The sequence below is a fragment of the Dipodomys spectabilis genome, unplaced genomic scaffold (genome assembly GCF_019054845.1).
Source record: "Dipodomys spectabilis isolate Male_0828 unplaced genomic scaffold, ASM1905484v1 ptg000050l, whole genome shotgun sequence".
NCBI lineage: Eukaryota > Metazoa > Chordata > Mammalia > Rodentia > Heteromyidae > Dipodomys > Dipodomys spectabilis.
In genome coordinates, this window is record NW_024870727.1 from 4,378,917 (window position 1) to 4,403,481 (window position 24,565).

At 35.2% G+C, this 24,565-nt stretch overlaps 1 protein-coding gene across 1 annotated transcript in view; it reads right to left on the bottom strand.

The window, feature by feature from the left end:
- The window catches only part of Naaladl2 (N-acetylated alpha-linked acidic dipeptidase like 2), a 910,349-nt gene that overhangs the window by 267,920 nt on the left and 617,864 nt on the right, over positions 1-24,565 (bottom strand). The window contains exon 9 of the mRNA XM_042678909.1: positions 22,881-23,000. Within this exon, the coding sequence (XP_042534843.1) occupies positions 22,881-23,000 (120 nt within the window). The remainder of the gene's footprint in view (positions 1-22,880; positions 23,001-24,565) is intronic.

The window sequence follows — 24,565 nt, forward strand, 5'->3', positions numbered from 1 at the left end:
ATTGTTATCATATGTGTATTAGACACTTTTTTCTATAGCATATATACACTCTCTCCAGTAAACTTTTCTATTTAAAAAGTACTTTAAAATCCCAGGACTGATTGCTTAAACGTATAATCCTCTGGAGGCTGAGAACTGGGGATTGTGGTCTGTAGCTAGTCTAGGCAGGAACATTTGTAAGACTTGTATCTCCAATTAAAGAGCAAAAAGCTGGGGCTGGGAAGGTGGCCCAGTGGTAGAGTGCTTGCCTTGCATGCGCGAGGCACTGGGTTCGATTTCTCAGCACCACATAAGCAGACAAAAAGCCAGAAATGGTGTTATGGCTCAAGTGGCAGAGTGCTAGTCTTGAGCTGAAGACCTGAGGGACAGTGCCCAGGCTCAGAGTTCAGGCCCCATGACTGACAAAAAAAAAAAAAAGAGAGAAAAGAGCAAAAAGCTGAAAATGGAGGTTTGGCTTAAGTGGTAGAGATACAGCCTTGAACAAAAAAGCCAAGGAGAAGGTTGAGGCCCTGGGTTCAAGCTCCAGTACTGGCATCAATAAAAAAATATATATATAGCATAAAATAAAAACTTTAAAAGCATTTTACACTGAACATTTATTTAAGAAAATGTTGTCCAAAACGTTTAAAAATTACCGTTAGGTTAATTGGATTCCAATCACTTAATCATTAATTTACTAACTTAAAAGCTACAATGTATATCTCCATATATCAGAGTTCTGTGACTATAGTGAGGGCTGACACGATTAGCCATGGAACTGATACACCTGGAAACAAAGAGACAAGCTGCCTTTCATTCTGTATAGTGCTTTACCTGAATAGAAGAAGAAAAGCTTCAATGACTGTTTCAGAATCTCATATGACATGGAGTTAGGTTCCTGGAATAAACCAGTGAGCAAGGCAGACACTGCCCCTTTGTGTCCTCATGTGCTAACATCCTGGAGGAGAGAAGGCAGTTCTCACTGTGGAAGACTTTAACTCAGTGTTCAAAGGGGAGAGAAGAAGAAGGAGGTAATCAAGTAAGGGAAGATTTTTCAGAGCCTCTGGGGTATTGTAAGAGACTTTACCTTTCCTCTCAAGTGAAATGAGAAGTAGAACACAGCAACTGTGACTTTAGTGTTGTACAATAGACTGGTTTATGGTGGCAGAGACAGAAAGAGAGTGAGCTTATTTGAAATAATCATTCAGAACAAGAGTGAAGGCTGAGAAGATGGTGTGATACTGCTGGATTCAGGCTATATGATGATGACACAACCAAGAGGACTTCATAATGCTGTATGGGTTGCAGACAGTAACCTACTACAATTCTAGAACTTTTGACCTAAATAATTGAATTGACAGAGAAGATGTCTGAGTTCAGCCAAGACCGGTGATCCTGTGACATAAAAAAAAAATCTCCAATGGAATTTTTGCCACATTTTAAGAGCTTTTATTCTAAGGAATTATAGAGAGAAAATGAGGCCTTCATTATTGAGCAGTTACTTATGAATTATAACCCCAGACACTAGAGGATATAATTCCACACAGAGTCTGAAGGACAGCCAAAAACAGAGGTCGGAAGTGTGAAGCAGAGTGGAACCGGTGAGTCCCTTGCAGAGATTTGCAACTCAGAAGTCTCACAGAACACATTTGCCTAAGCCTGTCCCTTCCAAGAAGAAAAGGACTTGTGATGGCTGGGATTCTTGCCTTCTATTCTGAAGAGAAGGGTAAAGAAGGATTCTTTTAAATAGAACCAGGTAACTTGAGGGTGTGGGTGGGGTTTGGAGAGGTAGGGGGAATGATGGGAAGGGTGAAAGTGATCGTGATGTGTTGTACTCATAAACTGACATATTGAATTAAAACTGTTTGTACAACTAACTACAGATAATCAAAATTTAAACAAGCAAAACAAAACAACTACAACAAAAAGTGAGAACTGAAAAAAAGATTATACTTCAGTTTGATATGACCTGGGCTGGCTATAGGACAATAAGTTTAGTGTATTTTGAAATTTTTAAGCTTGCTTTTATATAGTCCTCTTAATGACTCTTTGAAGTAGATAAGAGAGTTGTCTAATCAGTTCGAGTTACTGTCACAGGATATGATAGACTGGTCTTCATTCTTGAACTCAGGACCTAGGTGCTAACTCTCAACTTTTCCACTCAAGGCTAGTGTTCTACCACTTGAGCCACAGCTTCACTTCAGGCTTATTGGTGATTAATTGGAGATAAGCATTTCATAAGCTTTGCTACTCCGGCTGACTTTGAACAGTGATCCTCTGTTCTCAGCCTCCTGAGTTACTAGGATTGCAGGTATGAATCATTGGCTCTTGGCTCTTCCATCTCTTCTATAATCCCATGATAAGAGTTCCACCTTGAAGCATTAGTTATCCACGAAAGGCTTCATCACCAAACTATGTCCCATTGAACACAGAGATTTCTAATATGACTTTGAAGGGACAAGGTCGATGATATCAATATCACAGAAAAATGAAAAGCAAAGGAAATTAACCAATTGCTTAAAAATCACAAGAATTGTCAAACCTGGGTTGCTTTTGTGAATCAACAAGTCTACATGAGTCTCTTCAGCTCTGCATTACCATTTCTAACCAATACAGATAGAAAACAAATTATTAAGGTATTCACTTTAACTCATAATGAGTCTACTTAGACAAAGTTTACCAATAGATAATAATGAAGAATGTTGTTTTCTGAGAAAGTCACATAGTCAAACCTTGTACCTCATCTCTCCATACAAAAATCAGCTAAGTAAAAAGTTCAACTGGGGAAATGTTGATAACAGAAAAGATGTGTTTACTGTTGTTAATAAGTGCCTAAATATACCTATTATCAATACTTGGTCTCATTAGAGTCTTTTCTAATCAACACCAAGTCAATGTATACATTTTACACATACAGGTAAGATTTGTGAAGATGACATTAGTCACTGTATTGAATGCATCGAATCCATTATAAACGTACAGTTGCCATGTAGTACAGACATTATCACAAGATTATTTTCTTTAGTAAAGTGTGTTGACTTGCATTCATTAGAATAAATGCCAATAACATTTGACTACTGCACAGCTTAATTTGAAACATCTGAAATCAATTTATAGGCCGTTGAGCTTCAACAACAGTAGTTTGATAACATAATTAAAATATATCTTGTAAACGTGATTTATATTAGTTGTGTAGTATTTGCAAACAATTATATCTTTTAAGAGACACCTTCAAAAACACATATTTTCTGTTAGTTGGAAGCATTGTCTAGAATAATGTTCATATAAACTGATCACACAAGTAAGCATATTTTTTAAATATCTTATCCTAAATATATTTTCCTGACAGATGACTCTTCAAGATAACAAGAGGCATGTTAGCTTTGTGTACATGAGCATTATATTCATAGGAAGGACATTAGTGTGTATAATTTCATTTGAGATTCAGCCCTTGCTCACACAAAGTGAGCAAGGTTCTGCGGTGGGATGTCTCATTCCTCAGTATATATGTTTGCGTAAAAGATCCACCAGCCTCAGCAATGCTACTCAAGGTAAGCTTGACTCTCATTTACTTATCTGCCAGTCCTCTTTCTCATTATAAGTAACTTTGTTGAAAAATCTCAGTAAACTCTCACTGAAATGCCAAGTTTATATTTTAGAGAATTTGGTGAAGTAAAGTCAAGTGGTACACACCTGTAATCCTTGCTACTCAGAAGTCAGAAGTTGATTGTAGTTCAGGGCTTCTTCAAACAAAATTTGCACCAGACTCTATTTGAAAAACAAGCTAAAACCAAGTGTGGTTCAACTATTAGGGGACAGCAGGGCCCGAGTTCAATCCTCAATGACACAAAAAAGAAAATAAATAAAACACTATGTATATAAGCATTATTTTGTATTTGGTCAATAATTATTTAATTCCTCATCCATTTTGTAAGCAAATGAAGTATTTGTTGTTCTCAGAATTTAATATTTAGAGTTCAATCACCCAGGCATACAATGCTTTTTTTTTGGGGGGGGGGGTCAGTCATGGGGCTTGAACTCTGGGCCTGAGTGTTGTACCTCAGCTCTTCAGCTCAAGGCCAGTACTCTACCACTCAAGCTACAGCGCCACTTCCAGTTTTCTGGTAGTTTATTAGAGATAAAAGTTTCATGGACTTTCCTGCCTGGGCTGGTTTTGAACCTTGCTCCTCAGATCTTAGCCTCCTGATTAGCGGATTACAGGTGTGAGCCACTGGCGCCTGGCTTATAATGCTATTTTTTTTTTCCCCAAGCCAGTAACCCATTGCAACAACATCTGTGCTTGAATTAATTTTCCAAGGCAACCAGCTCTCCACACCAAATGCACTTTGTGATTGCCTGCACAAAGCAAACAATAAACAGTGCTAGTCACTCTTATCTGATTTCTTACCTATGCAGGGAACTGAGACCTGAGGGATCAAGGTTCAAAGCTAGTCTGGGAAGGAAAGTGAGACTCTTACCTTCAATAACTACCAAAAGGCCAGAAATAAAGGTATGGTTCAAGTGGTAAAAGACCAGCCTTGAATGAAAAATTCATATGAAAATAGTAGGCCCTGAGTTTAAGTCTCAGTAGTGACACAAAGAAAAGGTAGAAAGAAAGAAGTCGAAGGAAGTCAGGAAGTCAGGAAGGCAGGAAGGTAGAAAGTTAAGAAGGAAGGAAGGGAGGGAGGGAGAGAGGAAGGAAGGAAGGAAGGAAGGAAGGAAGGGAGGAAGGAAGGAAAACAAACAAACAGCAGTCATGAATGGCCGAGTCCAAAGCAACTATGAAGTCCAAAGCAACTATGAAATAAAGTTGCTCAAAGTTATAGAAATTTCCAAATGAGAGAAAAAACATAGGGCACAATCATTTGGTGGTTAAATGCCTTTAAAGGAAGAAAATAGAAGGCAAAAAAGTTAAAGAGACTGCATCTACAAATAACCAGCAAAAAGTTGGTTTAGAGGCACGGCTCAAGTGATAGAACACCAGTCAAGACTGGCACAAGGGAAAAAAGTAAGAGATTTAAAGATTCAAAAGAAAAAAGAAAGAGCCATAAACATACACTGGATTAATAGTCAGCCAATTTTCTGTGTTTCATATAACTTGCTACAAGAATACTTTCAAAGATTGAATTTCCATAATTGTATAATATTTGTCTCTAAATTTCCTGCACATGTATCTCTTCAATGGAATAAGATACAATTATTAGGACACTAAAGGTTGAAAATACATGTTATAAATGGCATAACAATTTGCTTGTAAACAGTTTGTTCAACTGGTATCAATCCCTACCGAAATTTATTTATCAACGAATGATCTTGTACATTTGTGAAATCCAGCTTGCTGGTTAGGTTTATTTATTTACAAGGGGCAAAGCCTGAAATTGGTAGACTCATCCGACTTGTGTGCCCCTGTGCAGAGAATCTTATTTGAAAGAGCAGATAAGAAGCTTACAAATAAAATTTAATTCACCACATCTAGTAAGATGCTTAAGGAAACTGTAAATAAGCTATCAATATGGTAGTTGCAAAAGACTAGGCTAAATCCCTTCCTATTCTTTCCTCAAAATGTTTCCTGTGCAACATTAGGATAAGATGCAGATAAATTATATACCTAATCCAAATTTACATTTTATTTTTCAAATTGAAGAGAACTGATAATCTCGTTAAACTGGTGAGCTTAAAACACATATATGGGGGCTGGAAGGTGGCTCAGTGGTAGAGCACTTCCCTTGCATGCATGAGGGGCCCTGAGTTTCATTCCTCAGCACCACATAAGCAGAAAATAAAGCCAGAAGTGGCACTGTGGCTCAAGTGGTAGAGCACTAGCCTTGAGCTGAACAGCTGAGGGACAGCGCCAAAGCCCAGAGTTCAGGCCCCACAACCGACAAAAAAAAAATATATGTGAAAGAATTGATTTAATAAAGCAATGGGTTAGTGAGAATAACTTTTACAAAATGTAGTTGGGTGCTGGTGGTTCATGCCTATAAGTCTAGCTACTCAGAAGCCTGAGATCTGAGGATCACAGTTGGAAGCCAGCCTGGGAAGGAAAGACTATGAGACTCTAATCTTGAATTAACCAGCCAAAAGAAAGATGTGGAGGTGTGGCTCAAGTGTTAGAGTTAAAAAGCCAAGGAAATAAACCATGCATGCATTTTAAACAGATTGGAATGATCTGTTGTAAAGATACTTCTGAACATACCCACATGACCACTTTCAAAGCACTCTAAGATTCTTCTCAAAGAGAGCTGTAAATGATATTGCCACAAGTGCTTCTAAAGACACTGACAGATTAAAAGACGACACCATTAAAGCGTGGGCTTCTTTGCCAACCACACAGCTTTCCTTGGATACTTAGAAAGTTTCTGACTGAATACACTCTATGTCTGCAATCTACAGTTCCACATTTGAAGCTAACAATTTTGTGATTTTTTTTTATCTTTTGAGATATATTTAGTGATTGGAAATTTAATGCAGAACAGCAGCCTCTTGAAGAATTCAGATTTAAAGAGCCTCCAGTGTGAACTGAAGAACCCACTGAATTTGAAATTACAGTAATTTCAGCAGACTTAGAGTCTAATGATTACTTTAATGTTCATGCTGTGATTTTCTTGATGTTGGCTAATATCTGTCCTTTAGATAAGTGTATTTGAGTTCCCCTAATTTTTTATTATTGAAAAGTGAATAACTTTCAAGATTTTTTCCCCAACAGTATTTTATACTTAACCTCAATGCTATCCTATTAGATTTGGCATCTCTAAGCAAGAAATGGAAACTTTGAAGATAATTTTGTATTTGTAGGATTCAAATTGAGTAGATAGCTATTTAGATTTATGTCGAATGGCACTCCAGTACTGATTTCACTGATCAGAGATTAACTCGAGTCATATATGAATGGAATTGCATAATATATACCTTTGTGTTTGGATTCCTTTGCAAATCAAATGTCTTGAGATCCATTTGTGTTATTGTATGTGTCAGTAGATTTTTTTTCCTTAGCATTAGTGATGGATCTTGTTGTCTACCAAACCACTTGTCCTTTTGGAGTTGCTGTGAATAAAGTTGTCACATATTTTTTCTTATTTCTCTTAGCATGATAGACTGATTGGGGAGGGGACAATGGAGCAAAAGTAAAAGAGTGCTTAGGGATAACATTGAGTAAGATGCATTGTATGCATAAAGGGACATCTTAAAGTAAAAAAAGGAATTTTATGAATTTTATACCTTAATCACCCAGTATATTTGTCTTTTGGATTAATTACATTGACATTTTGTGCAATTGTCTAGAGCTCTCAGCATGCCTTTCATGTTTTCAATGTGAAGAAAATATTTTAGTTTTTCTGTTTAAGAAAGGGTTTCTCAGAAGACTTGCAATGCTCAGTCCTGACATATGCCCAAGCCAGGCATGTCTTCAAGATTCGACCATGGCTGATCACAGGAGATGAGAATTCTGAGCCTTTGCAATAATTTTATCTACCAAGAAGTTTTTTTATATACCTGAAATTTTGGGCTACCCCTTCTACCTAGTAGATACTAAGTATTGAGTTCAGAATGAAATCAGATTTCTTAAGTGACTCCAGAGTAATCTTATGTCCAAAATATGATTGCATTTTCTTTGGTTTTACTTTTGGTCTCATGGAATAGTGTATGTACCCCAGGTCTGTACCTAGTTTCCTGAGCTGGAAAAGATTTGTATCTTTCTGACCTCAAAAGTTCCTGTCTTGCTTCCAAAGTATCTGATTTCTTTCCGCTTCTCTAGCTGCCTCCATGGGTTGAGAAGTAAAATGCTGAGTGTCTTAGAAGAATTTTTCTCTTCGACCGTTTCTTGCCCTCAGAAACTTGTGGCTTGTTCTTTGTGGACAGTGGTCATGCTTTGGCTAGTGTCCTTATCTTGCAACTTGTCCACAAATATTGTACCTCTTTTCCCTGACAGGGGACTTAAAGTACTAGCTGGTAGAAGATGACAATGAACCAAATAGTCCAAATTCCCTTCTCTCATGGAGGTTACATTTCACTAAGGGAAAGAAATATTTAATAGGATGTCACATCTTATGTGGATATGTAATGAATAGTGCAAGAGAGAAATGATTAAAGCTCTACTAGGAGATATCAGTTGTCAGGATGGGATTTCAAATAGTTAATATTGTCATGAACAATTTCTCAGAAAGCAGTCTTGGGGAGATATAAGAGGGAAGGGGTAATAATTTATAATCTGAAAACTAGACAATAGATAGGTATATCTGTCATTGTCTTTTTTTCTTTTCTGGTCATGGGGCTTGAACTCTGGACCTGAGCACTATCCCTGAGCTCTTCAGCTCAAGGTGAGTACTCTACCACTTGAACCACAGCAACACTTCCAGTTTTCAGGTGGTTTATTGGAGATAAAAGTCTCATGGATTTTCCAGCGGAGCTGGTTTTGAATTGTGATTTTCAGATCTCAGCCTCCTGAGTAGCTAGGATTACATGTGTGAGCCATCAATGACCAGCCTTTGTCTCTGTCTTATAAATTGCTCTGTGTTGCACACTATTGGACCTTCAACTGTTCAACAAAATCATATAGTCAGGTACAGACACAACGATGCATCAACATGCTAATATTCCCACATCTGGTTCTCATATAGGCAAGTAATTAGGAAATAAAACAATACTGATGGTATGTTATTATTATAAACTTCAGTATCTTGACTGAGATTTTCTATTCTGCAATTTGTTCAAAATAGCATGAAATAAGCTGAGTGACATTGGCTCATAGCTACTCAAAAGGCTGAGATCTGAGTATTGTGGCTTGAAGCCAGCCCAGGCAGAAAAGTCTATGACCATCTTATTACAATTAACTACCAAAAATGCCAGCAGTGGAGCAGAAACTCAAGTTGAAGTGCACTGGAGTTAGCAATAGAGCTCAGGGACAGTGTTCAGGTACTAAATTCAATCCCCAGGACTGAAGTGAGCATGTGCACGCACATACGCACACGTGTGCACCCACCTCCCCCCCACACACACAGAGTGTGAAACATTCAGATCAATCACTGCTTATTAGAGACTGTAAAATGAACAATTCCACACATTTACACAACCTGATGATTTAGCATGTATTTGCTCTCTTGTGAGGAGGGGTAACACCTTAGTAGACACGTGAAAGCTCAGAATATGTATATATTTTTGTTCCAGTGTCAGGACTTGAACTTGGGGCTTTGTATTCTCATTTGGCTTTTTCATTCAAGGCTGCCACTAGAGGACTTGAGCCATTGAGCCATAGTACCACTTCCATCTCTTTACAGGTTCATTGCAGATAAGAATCTCATTCACAGATCTCAGTCTCCTAAGTAGCTATCATTATAGGCATGAGCCACTAGTGCCCTGCACATTTTCTATTGTTATCATGTATTTCTCAGTATGAAGAAAAATGATCTCGCTGATTCTGAGTTGTAAAATTATAAATAACGATATATTCCTTTTTGCTCAGAGATCACAATTTTCCTACAAATTGCACAATAAAACAGTACAAGGAACTTTGTGAGTTCTCAGATAATTTCTCTTTTTTTCATGGGCCTACTGCTTTTATCTAAATTCCTATTCCTACTTTAAAGTGAAAATTTCAATCAGCTTGTAGATCTTTAGCAAACTAACCCAATATCCCACATCATTCAGGGATTGTGTGCTACCTTGTTATTTTCTGAACCTATGATTAGCTACTGTTACTACTGAAACCTGCTTAAGTTTTCAGAAGATGGTCTATATATAGCTAGAAAAAATACTGCTTAATTTCATGACCGATTAAACTTCATGTAAAATATAATTGAGTAATTAATACCTTTCATTTAGTTCCCAAATTTCAAAGCAAATAATTCTAGAGTACCTTACAGATGCTGTAGAGTTGGGTAACAAATACTTTGGAAGCTGTAATCCTAAAATACATTGCTTCTCTGTAAACTGCTCTAAATTATTGTCTGTTTTGATCTTTGTTATTATTATTTTATTTCCTGGGTTTTGTTTTTAGATACCATTAATGATTACAGATAAAAGAGTGAGAGCTTCTTCGTAGTTGTAACAGTTACCAATCATGTTTATGTGGTTACACAGCTTCAGGAAAGAGTTAAAATATGGTATACTCAGAGGAGGATTTCCATTTGCACATAACTTAGAGTATAATAAAAATATATCAGGAAGTGGGAAATGTGTGTTGTTGTTTAGTGGTCTGACATTAAGGGTAGGGACTCTAGACAAATGAAGAGAGAAAGAGTGGGTGAATGTGTTCATAGTATTCACTGTAGCCAGGCGCTGGCCCCATTTGTTAGGAAATGGGAAGATTAGGAAAAAATTTTAAGTTAAGTAAGCCAGACTCAAAGAAACATAGGTCGCATAGTTTCCCTTATTTGCAATAACTAGTATACATCTAGGATAATCTTACCAGACAAGCAGAAAAGGTGAAAACTATGTACATATGACTATATAAGAGTATGCTAAGGGAAATGAGGCCCAAGATATGGACACAAGAGGTTTTTGTCCTTGTTGCTGTTGTTTTTAATATACTATTTGATTTTTTGTTGTTTCTTGTATGTTCTGCCTGCTATGGTATAAACCCTATTGTTGCTGTATTTGATTCTGGTGTCTTTGTATATCTTCTTTTTTGCGGACGAGGGGGGATCTGGTCATGGGGCCTAAACTCTGGGGCTGGGCGCTGTCCCTCGGCTCTTCAGCTCAAGGCTAGCACTCTACCACTTGAGCCACAGTGCCACTTCCGGCTTTTTTTTTTCTGCATATGAGGTGCTGAGGAATCCAACCCAGGGCCTCAACCATGCAAGGCAAGCTCTCTACCACTGAGCCACATTCCCAGCCCCTTTGTATATGTTATATATGTGTGTGTGTGTGTGTGTGTGTGTGTGTGTGTGTGTGTGTGTGTGTGTGTGTGTGTGTGAATTTTTCTAATTTGGCGAGGGGAAGGGAAATAACAAAAGGCTGAAACAAGGATAAATATTGACCCATTGTAACAATGAGACGAACAAGACACTATGTTGAAAACAAACTTTACAATGCCAATGTACTCATAAATGGACAATAATGAATTGAAACACCTTTATTTAATTGCTTCATTATTTTGTTCAATTAAAAATTGAACAACGAAAAAGTAACATAAATTTCCATGGTCTCATATTTTATCAAGTGTTACATGACTTAGATTTAGAACCAGGATTTGCAAAAATTATGGTAAAATATGTAAGCATATAAATGTTAAAATTATCTAGGTATTATCTTTGTAACCACTTGAACTTGAGAAACAATTGCAAGCTCTTCTATATATTATAAGTCTAGCTAAAATAATAGAAACAAAGGCTAAATTCCTGACTGGATTAACATACAAGTATATACAAGAAAAGTTCTCTTCTATAAAAATGCTTAATCTCCTTCCACAACATTACAGCAGTGTTTGGGAACCTGAGTGAAATTCTTCCCACCTGGGAGTTCTTCCTTAAGCTGCATTGAAATTGTTTTGTTCCACCCTAGAGACATACAGAAAATTACTATACTTGCCTAAAGCAGGATTGTTATTTTTTTTCTTTTTTTAAGGGTTAAAATTACTTAAAAAGTTCTGCCCTTCAATTTCTTTTATCATCTTCACATTAAAATTATAATTTTTGCCACTATAGTTTAGTTAGCAGTAATAATCATGGAGGGATTATTGTCAGGTTGAGAAACACTCGAGGCTATAAATTTTCAGGTGAAATTTCAGATCAAAGGAAAGGAATAATCAGTGCCTTCTAGTCTTATGAGTAGTATGTATTGAGTTGTTTCTGGAAAAGTGATTTGCACTGCGAAATGTAAATTCTAAATCTTGCCACTTAAAGAAATTCATTTGCCTCATCTGATATGGTCATATGTACATAGATATTGAGCTATTCTTCTCGTCTACAACTATCTTAGACATATACTAATTATTACAAATGAGGGAAACAATGGGATCTATATTTCTTTGGGTCTGGATTACTTCACTTAATGTGATTTTCCCCCCAAATCTTTCCATTTCCTTATAAATAGGGAGATATTCTTTCTAATGGAAGCGCAGAATTCTATTGTGTACATATACCACAGTTTCTTGATCCATTCATCTACAGAGGGGCATCTGTGTTGGTTCCATATCTTAGCTATGATAAATAATCTTCAATAAACATGCTTGTGCTGGTAGCTTTAGTATTCCCTTGTTTGTGGTCATTTGGGTAAATGCACAGAAGTGGAATTGTTGGGTCATAGGGGAGCTCTATGTTTTGCTTTCCAAGTGGTTGAACTAGTTTATACTCCCATCCCTTCTATCAACTGTTGTTATTAGATTTCTTGATAATGACGTTGGTACCCTGGGTATAGTATGCTTTAATCTGAATTAGGGAAGGGAAGGGGAACAACAAAATGGTGAGACAAAACACAAAGTGTGAACCAACAAAACAACTTGGTGGGGAGTGTTGGGGGAGGGAACATGGTAGAAAAAACGAGGGAGGGTAATAAGTTCAATAAGAAATATACTCACTACCTTATGTATGTAACTTTAACCCCTCTGTTCATCACCTTGACAATAATTTTTTTTAAAGGAAATAAATTTATTTGTAAAGTAAAAGCATTAAACAATTGTTTATGTTTCTGCAAAGAGTCCATGTTTATGTCCAACAGTCTTTGTTTCAGTGGCTATTATTACAAGATGCCTTGGAGAAAAATCTTCCTGAATTAAACAAGTTGAAGAACGCTGTGTGTATGTTTATCTGTGGTGTTTATAAAGCAGATGAACACACTGAAGTTTCCACAGTGTATACAATGTATCACACACACTGGGAAAAGCCTGGCTGACAGAAACTTCATTTGCATGCTAATTTGTTTGTTTAGTTACTCATTTAGCATTATTACTGATATCCTTTGGTTTCAGTAAACAAAATTATTTTATTTAAGAACCAAACTAAGCAAATGCTTCAAATACAGACTTGCTTGATCTACAAGCCACTTTAAATTAACATGGACAAACACCAGTCAAACACAAAATGTCAAACACCAGTAGCTTATGCCTATAATTCTAGCTTCTCAGGAGGCTGAGATCTGAGGATTGCATTCAAAACCAGCCTAGGCAGAAAATCCCAAGAGATTCTTATCTCCAATTAACCAGTAAAACAAAAAAAAGTAGAAGTCTATGGCTAGAATTGTGGAGCCCAGTATTAAGTGAAAAAGCTAAAAGATAGTGTCCAGTACACACACACACACACACACACACACACACACACACACACACACACACACACACACACACACACACACACACACACCCATGGGGACATGATTTATGTAGCTTACCAAGACAAGTACATGCTAATCATAGTATAACTTACTTTTGAAAAGGTTGCTCATTTTTTTCACATAAAATTGCATGTGTTGTAATTCATTTCGTTACTTATAAAACGCATTGTAAAAAAGTCTATGTTCTAAGATCAAGCATTATGATTGTGATTGCTATGTAAATGGTGAACTTATATCATTATTGGTAGGTTTGAAATCAAAACCTCTATGATTTAACATTCCAACGGGGGGGGGGGGGTAAAGCATAATTCCTCAAAAAAAAGTTTCTGTTTAAAGCAATTTATTATCCTGCATTAATGATGCTCTATTACTTTACCTAACAAGTAAGCATTGGTGATTTACTAATACTTCTGTATAAGTAGTTATTTAAGTTCTATTAATGTCTGTGTCCAGCATAGCATTCAAATTCCTAGGCAAGGAATAAAGATATTTTAACAATGTGCTATTAATTATGATGATTTGAATGAATTCAAGCTACATTTGTTAAGACCTGAAGTAGTTTGCATATCCCTTTGCATTTAAATCAACTTTTTTTTCTGTGATATTCGGGATTTGAATCAGCATCTAAGACTTCCCTTGATATCAAGATTTAAAGAAAAAGAGATTTACATATTGTCAGTGTATCCTGAGCAGAAAACCTTGTAAAACAGTAATAAACTTGAGAGATTGTTTGGTTTTAATACAAAGCATAGCCTTGTAAAGCTAGGAGATACATAAACCTGCCAATAGAATTACAATTTTAAATATAAGGCTTTATTGAAGTTGTAAATTAGTGTTAAGAAGAGTTTTAAATCAGTTTATTAGCCTTTATGGTCACTTTAGTTGGCTGCTTGTAGGAGCAGAATTTAAAGAGAGATAAATTAGTTAGAATCCATTGATAAAGAGGATACAAAATCCTGGTGAACCAGAAGGGGAGGGAATTTCTTTCATTAATAGTTCAAACAAAATATAAAATAAAATGCAAAAATGTGCATTTTTCTCACAAAAGAGAAGTCAAAGAATTTTTCAAAGCAAATTTTCGCATGTGTACTTTATAGGCAGCAGAATAAAAAATGTAACTTTGTTTCAGTAGTCTGCATTAAAATTATCCAGAGAGAGAAAAAACAGCTGTATTTGTCTCTATCTCCATCTCTCTATCTCTATATCATCTGTGTATTATACAGTTATTATAATTCTATCATCTCTACAGCCTGCTGCTCTGCACTTTTGGACAATAATGCTAGTGAAAAAAATGAGTTATAAGTAAAAATGAGAGAATAAATGGGAAAATGTCTGAATTGTGTGACAAATGAAACAATATAAAATGTAATGAAAATAGCACTGCAATGGCTGTACTGGGACAAATTATAAATAGGCATTTGTGGGTCCCTAAGCTACTCACTGACTATCCATTGTACATTTCTTAGACAGTAGCCATTGGGAACTACCTGAACCTGTAAAGGAATGTTATGAGCATACAGCAGAAGATAAGAGTACTTGGTTAAAGCTGGTATAATTTACAAACACACATGCAAGTATAGAGTAAAGTTGTAGGGTTTCAATTAGGAAAAAAAAAGTTCAAAAGTTTAATAGGTTCGACAAGGTTCAGTTAAGGTTAACTGTTACCATTTTGATTTTTTTATCTTTTATTCCATTTTGCTATTACCATTTTGATTTAATGACATGGCATGAACAGTCTGAGTTGTCTATGAATATTTATGACATAATGAACTTTGAAACCAATAAGCGATAGGCAGAAAAAGTATACATAGGTCAGTTCTGGGCTCACTGCTATAATGAATGTTTTGATTGGAAATATATACACTGTGTTTTCTGATGAACATCCTCTGCATATATAAGAGTAAAACAGGGAATTAACATCATTCCTTATAAAAGAAAAACAACTGTCCGTTTTTAACAGAAACAACAACAGCATTATTGAACTCCTGAACTATTTTACAATATTGATGCAGTTGCTTAGCTTTGAGAAGATTCACAGGATTCTGGCAGGTGATTCTGAAGTAGCATTTAAGTAGAATATAACTAGATTGACTACTTTCATATGTACCAATGCTTCAGGCTTTCTCCAAATAGCCTCTTAGAAATTTCTTCACTATTTACTTGAGATTTACAGAGCACTGACTAATATATGGATGATCAAATTCTCTTTTCCCAAAGGCAAATCAATATTTCTCATGATCTATGGAAGATAATCCCAAAAGCGAAGATGGAGAGCCACGTACAGAGGCAGAGGTCTTCCTGCTGCTTGCAATGGTTACTACCGTTAGTGGAGAAATCTTGTCTTCAAAGTTGGTACCTATTTTGCATGAAGGCACTTGTGTTTCATTAAGCAAAGTCTGTGACTTGTGTAGCTTTTATTGCTCATTTCAGGAGATGGTGAAAATTGTTTACAACAAAGGGCATTTTTATCTTCCGAAGAACTTACATATTAGGATATAAGCTTCTACTCATTCAGAGGAATTTGAGATCTCCACTTGATCTCTGGAAGGAATGCTACTGTTCTCAAAAAAAGTAGGAAAAATATGTATGTTTGTCATGCATGTGTAATATGAGCAACTTATATATGAAGGCATATGTTCTATGAGGATACTTAAAAGGTTGAGATTGTGGTCCTTAAATATTTGTATTAAGTTAAGGTATTTCTGTTCTGTATAATAAAGGAGCTGGGACAATAAAGGCAGTTTCAAACAATTTCCATAATAGAGGTACTGGTAGTTCATGCTATAATTCTAGCTACTCATTAAGCTTAAGACAAATCTGAGATGCTTATCTCTAGTTAAACAGTAAAAAACAGAAAGTGGATGTGTGAATCTTCTCAAAGCTATGCAACTGCATCAATATTGTAAAATAGTTCAAGAGTTCAACAATGCTTCCATTAAACAATGTGGTAGAGAACCAGCCTTGGGGGAAAATAATCAAATGAAGAGTATGAGGCCCTGAGTTCAAGCCCTACTACTGACACAAAGGAAAAAGAAAAAGAAACAATTTCCATAGAAGCATGAGGAAAGTTCAGCAGTATTACCCATTGAGAAAATTCAAATTAAGACCCTCAACAATACTACGATGCCAAATGTTAGTGGTGCCATATAAGAACTGGAAAATTCATATCCTGGTGACAACTAGCTTACAAAGCACTGGCAGTATCTACTAAAACTTATTATGTACCTACACAGCACAACAATTCCATGATTTCATTGAGTTCCATGAAAAATAAGTGCACTTATTCTATCAACACATGAGATTCATCATAATAGTTAATTTATGCTACATAATTTATGTTTATTTATGCTAGTAGCTATGCAATCCCAAACTAAAAGCAACCATCTCAATTCAAATCTAGCCCTAAAGTAAAATTTAGAAAATTAAACCCTGAGGATGAGGAAGATTTATCTTATTTAACTACAATGTTAACCTTTTTATATTTCAGTGTTTATTTCCCATTTTTAAAATATAATTGATGTGTGTGTTTGGTGTATATAATGCACACATATTAGCTTTGTCATTATAGTTAAGCAAAACATATTGACTCCACTTGTAAATCTGATTTATTTTTTCTCTCTCATTTATTTTTTCTCTCTTGTTTTCCTTTCACTTCTGCTTTACTCTTCCTCTTTTTTGTTTTGTTTTGCCTTGTGTGTATCTGTTTAATCCTATTCATTATTCTCCAACTTCTCTTCCATAATACAGCACCAACTAGACTTTTTACCCATCTCACTTCAATCCTTCATTGGCCCCCTCCTTCATGAGCTTAGTCACTTCCTGCCTTGTGAAATTATATACTTTGTGTAATTCATTATTGTAATCTTTCCATTAACATTCTTATTAATTGAGATCTCGCTACATCATGAAAAGTATATCTTTTATCTAAAAATGCTAGAGCATTCGTGGTGTTTGGCCTTCATCAGGGATTGCCAGAATTTCAAGGTTATGATTTATCTAACCTCGTGAAAGTGGCTCCTTTTATCAATTTCTATGTAAATTTTCTTTATTTCAAAATCAAAATGAGAATATCAATCTGAATGTAAGGTCTTACCCTCCTCTCTCACTGGATTATGTTCTCAGTTGTCTAGATGTTGTAGAACTACTGACATTATATAACAACATGAATAAATCTTAAGTAAAATGAGCTACACAGAGGGCTATGTATTATATAAATGTCATGTATATGATATTCTCAAATGCCACAAATGAAATTCTGTGCTTGTGACAGTCTCAAATGCAACAAATGAAACAAAATCAGTGTTTTCCACTTAACTGGAGGGAGTTTGAATGTAACTGGTTATGATAAAACTTTTTCAGTGATAATGCTATATACATAAATTTTTCTTCAGTATTGGGGTTTATATTTAGACATGCTGGAAGGAATTATATCACTTCTGCCATGCCTCTAGTCATTTTGTATATAGTACACTATTTTTTAAACTTCTCTTGTTTCCATATCTCCTAGTTCATTTTAATTAGCATTATTTTATAAGGTCATAAGTACATAGCTATTGAGCTATTGTGATCCTCTCTAAGAACTATCATGGACATATACTAATTACTATAAATGAGGGAAAACATGGAGCCTATGTTTCTTTGGGTCTGGCTTAATATGATTTTTTCTCCAAGTCTTTCCACTTCCTTACAAATGGAACAATGTCATTCTTCCTGATGGAAGCCCAGAATACTGATAAATATATATATATATATATATATATATATACATATATATATATATATATACATACATACATACATATATATATGTATATATCACAATTTCTCACAATTTCTTGATCTATTCATCCTAAGGGATAAATCAACACATCTGGGTTGATTCCATATCTTGGCTATAATAAATAATGCCACAATGAACAAAGTTGTACTGATAGCTCAGTGTGGCCTTGTTTGTGGTCATTTGGGTAAATGCCCAGGAATGAGATTGCTGGATCATAGAAGAGTGCTATGTTTAACCTTTTGAGGAACCTCCTAACTGCTTTCCAGAGTAGTTAAACAAATTTACATTCCCACTAGCAATGTAATAGAATTCAGTTTGGTCACATCCCTGGCCAACATCTGTTATTAATAGTTTTCTGGAACATGGGTATTCTAACTGGGGTGAGGTGGAATCTTTTTTTTTATTGTCAAGGTGATATACAGAGGAGTTGCAGTTACCTAAGTAAGGTAATAGGTACATTTCTTGTCAAATTTGTTACCCCTTCCTTCTTTTTTTCCTACTTCCCCTTCCTCCTCACCGTCCCACCCCCAAGTTGTAGAGATCATGTCCAATATGTTGTCTTGTGAGTATTGTTGTTGCATTTGTTGCCACCTTGTCCTTTGTCTCACCATTCTGTTGTTCCCATTCCCTAGCCTAACTCAAATAAACGTACATGCAATACCAGGGAACAAAAATCAAATACAGTGACAACAGAGGATACCATAGGGAGAAGACCATACAAAAGAAACAAAAAAAATCACATAGTATATTAAAAATGACAACAAGGAAAACCTCTTGTGTCTTGTTTTGGAGTTCATTTTGCTTAGCATCATCTTATACGGACATATGTACATAGCTATTGAGCTATTCTGCTCATCTACTAAGATTGTCCTAGATGTATACTAATTATTGAAAATAAGGACTTAAAGAGAGACTTCTCTGAAGAGGAAAAAGAATGGCTGATTGATAGACACATGAAGAAATGCTCAACTTCTCTGGCAGTAAAAAAATACAAATCAAAACAACATTGAGACTGAGATCTGAGGATCACAGATCAAAGCCAGATGGGGCAGGAAAGTCCATGAGACTCATCTCCAATAAACCACCAGAAAACTGGAAGTGGCTCTGTGGCTCATGTGGTAGAGTGCTAACCTTGGGCTGAAGAGCTGAGGGAAAGCACCTAGGCTCAGTTCAAGCGCCACAAACTCCCAAACAAAAACAAAAACAAAACAAATAAACAACATTGAGATTCCATGTCACCCCAGTTAGTATGGCTATAAACAAGAAATCTAATAACAACAGATGTTCCAAAAGTGAATACTATTACTCTGTTGGTGGGAATGTAAACTTGTTCAGCCACTCTGGAAAGCAGTATGGAGGTTCCTCAAAAGACTACACAAAGAGCTCCCCTATGACCCAGAAATCCCACTTCTTTACTGAAATGATCACAAACAAGACCATACTAAAGCTGCCAGCACAACTATGTTTTTCACAGCAATATTCACCATAGCTAAGATATGGAACCAAACCAGATACCCCTCAGCAGATGAATGGATCAAGAAAATGTGGTATATATATGTATATATATATATATATATATATATACATATATATATGTATATATGTACACACACATATATATATTTATATATATAATGGAATTCTATAATTCCATCAGAAAGAATGACACTGCCTCATTTGTAAGGAAAAGGTAGAATCTTAATATTGTTCTGATTTGCATTTCTTTTATGACCAGAGATATTGAACATATCTTTATGTGTCTATATGCCATTCTTCCCTCTTCAGAGCAGGCTTTCTTTCACTCTTTTGCCCACTTATTAATAGAGTGATTGTTTCTTTGAGGATTTGGTTTTGGTTAATTAAATTTTGAACTTTAAGCATATTTTAGATATGAAGCCCCTTGTTTGCTGTATAGCAAGTGAAACTCTTCTCCCAATCTGTTGTCTTTCTATTGATCTTGCTAGCTATGTCCTTTGCCATGCAGAAGCTCTGCTGTTTAATGCAATCCCATTTATCCAACCCTAAGTTTTTTGTGTTTCTGGGTCTTTATTTAGAAACTTTTGACCAGTGCCAAGGAGCCCTAGTGTTTACCCTAATCCTTCCTTTAATATTTTGTAGTATCTGATCTTACATATAAGCCTTTGATCCATTTGGAGATGATTCTGGTGCAGGGTAATATATAAATTTCCAACTTCAATTTTCTGCACATATGTAGCCAGTTCTGTCAGCACTATTTGTTGAAGAGTTTTTCTTCCATCTAGTGATTTTGGCTCCCTTTTCAAAATTTAGGTGGCCATAAGTCTTTGGAATTATTCCTGGGTGTTCAATTCTTTTCCATTGGCCAGTTCCTGTGTTGTTTTTACTATTACTATGGCTGTATAATTGTGTTTGAAGTTTGGCATTCCTTCAGCACTGTTCTTCCTGCTAAGGACTGTTTTTGAAATTGGGATCTTCTTTTACTCCATATTAATTTGAGGGTTGCTTCTTGTAATTCTTTAAAGAATGTTGAGATATGAGTATTCCGTTGAATTTGTTGATGGCTTTAGGAAGTATTGTCAGTTTCACGATGTTAATTCTCCCAGTCTGTGAGCATGAAAAGTGTAACTTCCTTATATTTGCTTTAATCTCTTTTTTTCAGGTTTTTAAAGTTTTCATCATAGAGGTCCTCCATCTCTTTGGTTAAATTAATTCCTAAGTATTTTTGAGACTATTACAAAAGGAGTTGATTTCCTGATTTTAGCCCCACTCTTTTCATTGTTGGCATACACCAAAGCTACTGATTTTTAGGGGTTAATTTTATGGGCTGATACTTTGCCAATGTTTTGGATCAGCTCAAATAACTTGGGAGAGGTTCGATAAATACAGGATCATGTCATCAGCAAAGAGGGAGAGTTTTATTTCTTCCTTCCCTATTTGGATCCCCTTTATGTTTTCATCTTGCTTTATTCTAGCTAGGAATTCTAGTACTATATTGAAGGGGAGTGGAGAAATCAGAAATCAGACATCCTTGTCTTTCTGATATCAAAGGAAATGACTTTAACTTTTCACTATTAAGTATAATGCTGGCTGTAGGTTTGTTATACACAGCCTTAATTATATTGAGGAATGTTCCATGGATTCCTAGTGTCTCCAGAACTTTCATCACAAAGGGGTATGTGATTCTGATGATGATATACTTTTTCTAAAGTAATGAAATTCTTACTCATCTAAATCATTTTGTGTAACACACATACAATCTCAAATAAAATACATTTTCTTATGGTACAGATTACAGTTCATTTAAAATTATCATGTAAGCATTCTCAGTTGTAGATCCAAATAGTCTTCTCCCAAACAAAAGTGTCTGGATCATCATGCCACTGTTCATTACTGAAAAATCATGTTAGAATATCTTTCTTATAGAACCATTTAAAATAGGCAAATAGATTTTATTTTTTGGGGCCTGAACTCTGGGCCTGGGCGCTGTCCCTCAGCTCTTCAGTTCAAGGCTAGCGTTCCACTGCTTGAGCCACAGTGCCACTTCCGGCTTTTTTTCTTTTTGCTTTATGTAGTGCTGGGAATCGAACCAAGGGCCTCATGCATGCAAGGCAAGTGCTCTACCACTGAGCCACCTTCCCAGCCGCAGGCAAATAGATTTTAAAGCATTACATTTTCAGAAATTATAAACTATAGAGTGAATGTTTTATTTAGATCTGTACCCATGAATTACAGTGGTTATCTGACATACATGATCCCCACAATAGAAAAAAAGCACATATTAAAAACAGCCCTTCTCAATTTCTGCATATTTAAGCTTCTTTTCCAGATTGACCATTTTTCTAGAAATGAACATCCTCAAAAGGAACATGAAAGCTGATGCTGGGAAAAGGAGAATGGGTAATCCCAAGAAGTGCTAAGAGGAGGAGAAATTAATTACAGGTCTAGATTAAAATTTAGGTCACACACAGTGGGCCTCAGCTTGTCTTAAATGTACAGCTTTAGCTATTCCATCTTTCATGATGTCTGCTTTGTTGAACTAAATATGGAAATGTCAATGAAACTATTAAAGTAGAAAATATTTTATAGAAAGCATAGAGTATAAGTTTCTATTACATTTGAGTCAAGAATCATGGCTATTTCAAAACACTTTTCATGATTTCTCTCCTTTCTGTTCAGTTTCTGTACACCCCCTGAAAGCCTTTGTGGGCCTCTGAAAGGTCACTTCTAAGATACTGGGAGTAAGAAGCCCTTCTTGTGGTGTGAGGACTCTGTTCATACTGACAGTGATAATCAGTACAGTCACTAAAATGATGCAGAAATAGACTTGTTAAATTTTATCAATAAGCAAGAAAATGCCTGCTAAATTCCTTGAATATGTTAGAAGTGATTAAGAAATTAATAACTCTAGTGATCTATCACCAACTACACGATATTTTTCAAATTGCTTTGTTAAAAATATTTTTTTCTTTTATCACAGATATTTATGCAAAAGGTACTTTCCAAATCTGATAGATTTATTTGCCACTGTATTGTTCTCCTCAAAAGGCTTACAGCATTGTTAGGAATATAGGTCACTTCCTAAATTCACACAAAATGTAATTCAGGGGGAAAAAATCCAAGGGCAATGAATCCCACTATAAAAACATCATAATTACAGAATTGGAAACTGAAGAGATAAACTTAAATTTTTTTAAAAATTATTTTTTATACCACTGTGTAAAGCATAATTATACTTTTGGTGCAGGTAAAGAGTTCAAGAACATGAGAGCAATAGAAGTCATTCCTTGAAATTCATATAGTTTTTTTAGGCATATGTAAACACAATAGATCACAAAGTACTGAATTACATAACCCTTTCCATAACCATGGTTCAACTTACCTCTACTACCAGTTGCCGAAGTGACGGTGATGCTACAGAGTAGAGACTGGAGCTGCCCCTGACGGGACTATGGAGACTAATATAAGCCACAACATTTTTTTGAAGAACTTTCTGGAAATCCTGGAACCAAAAGAGAATAGGTTCTCTCTTTAGCATAAATGAAGATATCTGACTTGACTTCATTAGTGAAATGTTGTTTATCAAATCTTTTCATTGTATAAGTACAAATGCATTTTTATACTATCTAATACATTAAATGAAGGATAAGAAAGGAATTTTACATATTGGAGGTGAGGGGTTGGATATAACCTATAATATCTCTGCCACAAAAGTCAAATTTCAAGAAAAAAATTCTGTAAATGATAGCATAGCATTGCATTTGACCACAGAAATTAAGAACATGTTTTCTGCTTCATTGACAATACATAAATTGTGATAGGCATTGATAAAGAGAACAAGCATGGTGAATGAACTATTTCAGTGGTTCATAATGTGTGTCCTTTCTTATGAAGCAATAAGCTCCTTTCTGCACAAAGTAACACTTGGCTTTGAGAGAAAGTGCCCATAATATAATCATGTACTTTTGTGTTAAAAATTCACCATCCGCTCTGAGAGAGTTAAAAAGATTACTATTTAAAATTAAAATATTTTAAATTAAAATATATAGTAAATTTTACTTACAGAGTTAATGCATTCATAAATCCTAAAATTCCTGTTATGTGAAGTTTGCATGAAGCAAGACAGGCATTTGGTGTGCTTATCTGAAGAATTCATTCTATATGTGTATATAAATATAAATATATATATATACATATATATGTCAATAATCAAAGACAGCTCTACCTAATCATTTGAGCAAGATGAACTTTTTCTGACTTTTCACTATTGACTCCTGCGATGTTGTAATTGTGTAGTATTTACAACCTGATGATTAAGAAAATATAAAACTTCCAAAAGCATAATGGATTCATTAAAACTTAAAAATATAATTGTATGCTATTAACTTCAGAAACATTTACTTCATTATAAAGAATAACTGCTTGTATGTGCACCAATGCACATTGCTTCAATTCACAGGGTAAGATAGTTGATGCTCACAGAAATTGAAGCAATTATTGCTAAGTAATTTATATTTTACAGCTGGATTCAGGGTGTTTTACTTGTAAATAACAATATTAGACAGGCTTACTCTAAGAAAATAGTTTGCACGTATACATATTAATTCAAATTTGACATAAATTGGTAATAGATAGTTATTTAGAAAACTATGGATATAATGACATATTCAAAGTTTGAAAGAAACATTTAAGACATTCTTAATACTTAAGAAAATTTAAGTGTGATCTCTTTGTGTATGAATTATTTAAAGTAGTCTAACTTATATTTTGCTTAAATGCATTTTATACTTGCTTACTGATCTTGAAAGCAAATAATTTAGAATAGAAATCTGAGAGGTTGTTTCAGCTGTTACATTTTCTATGCCACTTAGGAATCCGTCAACTTAAAAAGGGTCTTAAAGCAATAGAATTCTTTACTTGAAGTCATTCTTTGGAGTATAATGCTCACACCACTCGTTTACATAAAAATAAAGCATTTGAAGTTGCAGTTATGAATCTTGATGGAATTTATGCCATAAAAATGTTCTCATCTTTAAGACAAATTCCTTCAAATTAAAAAAAGTGATT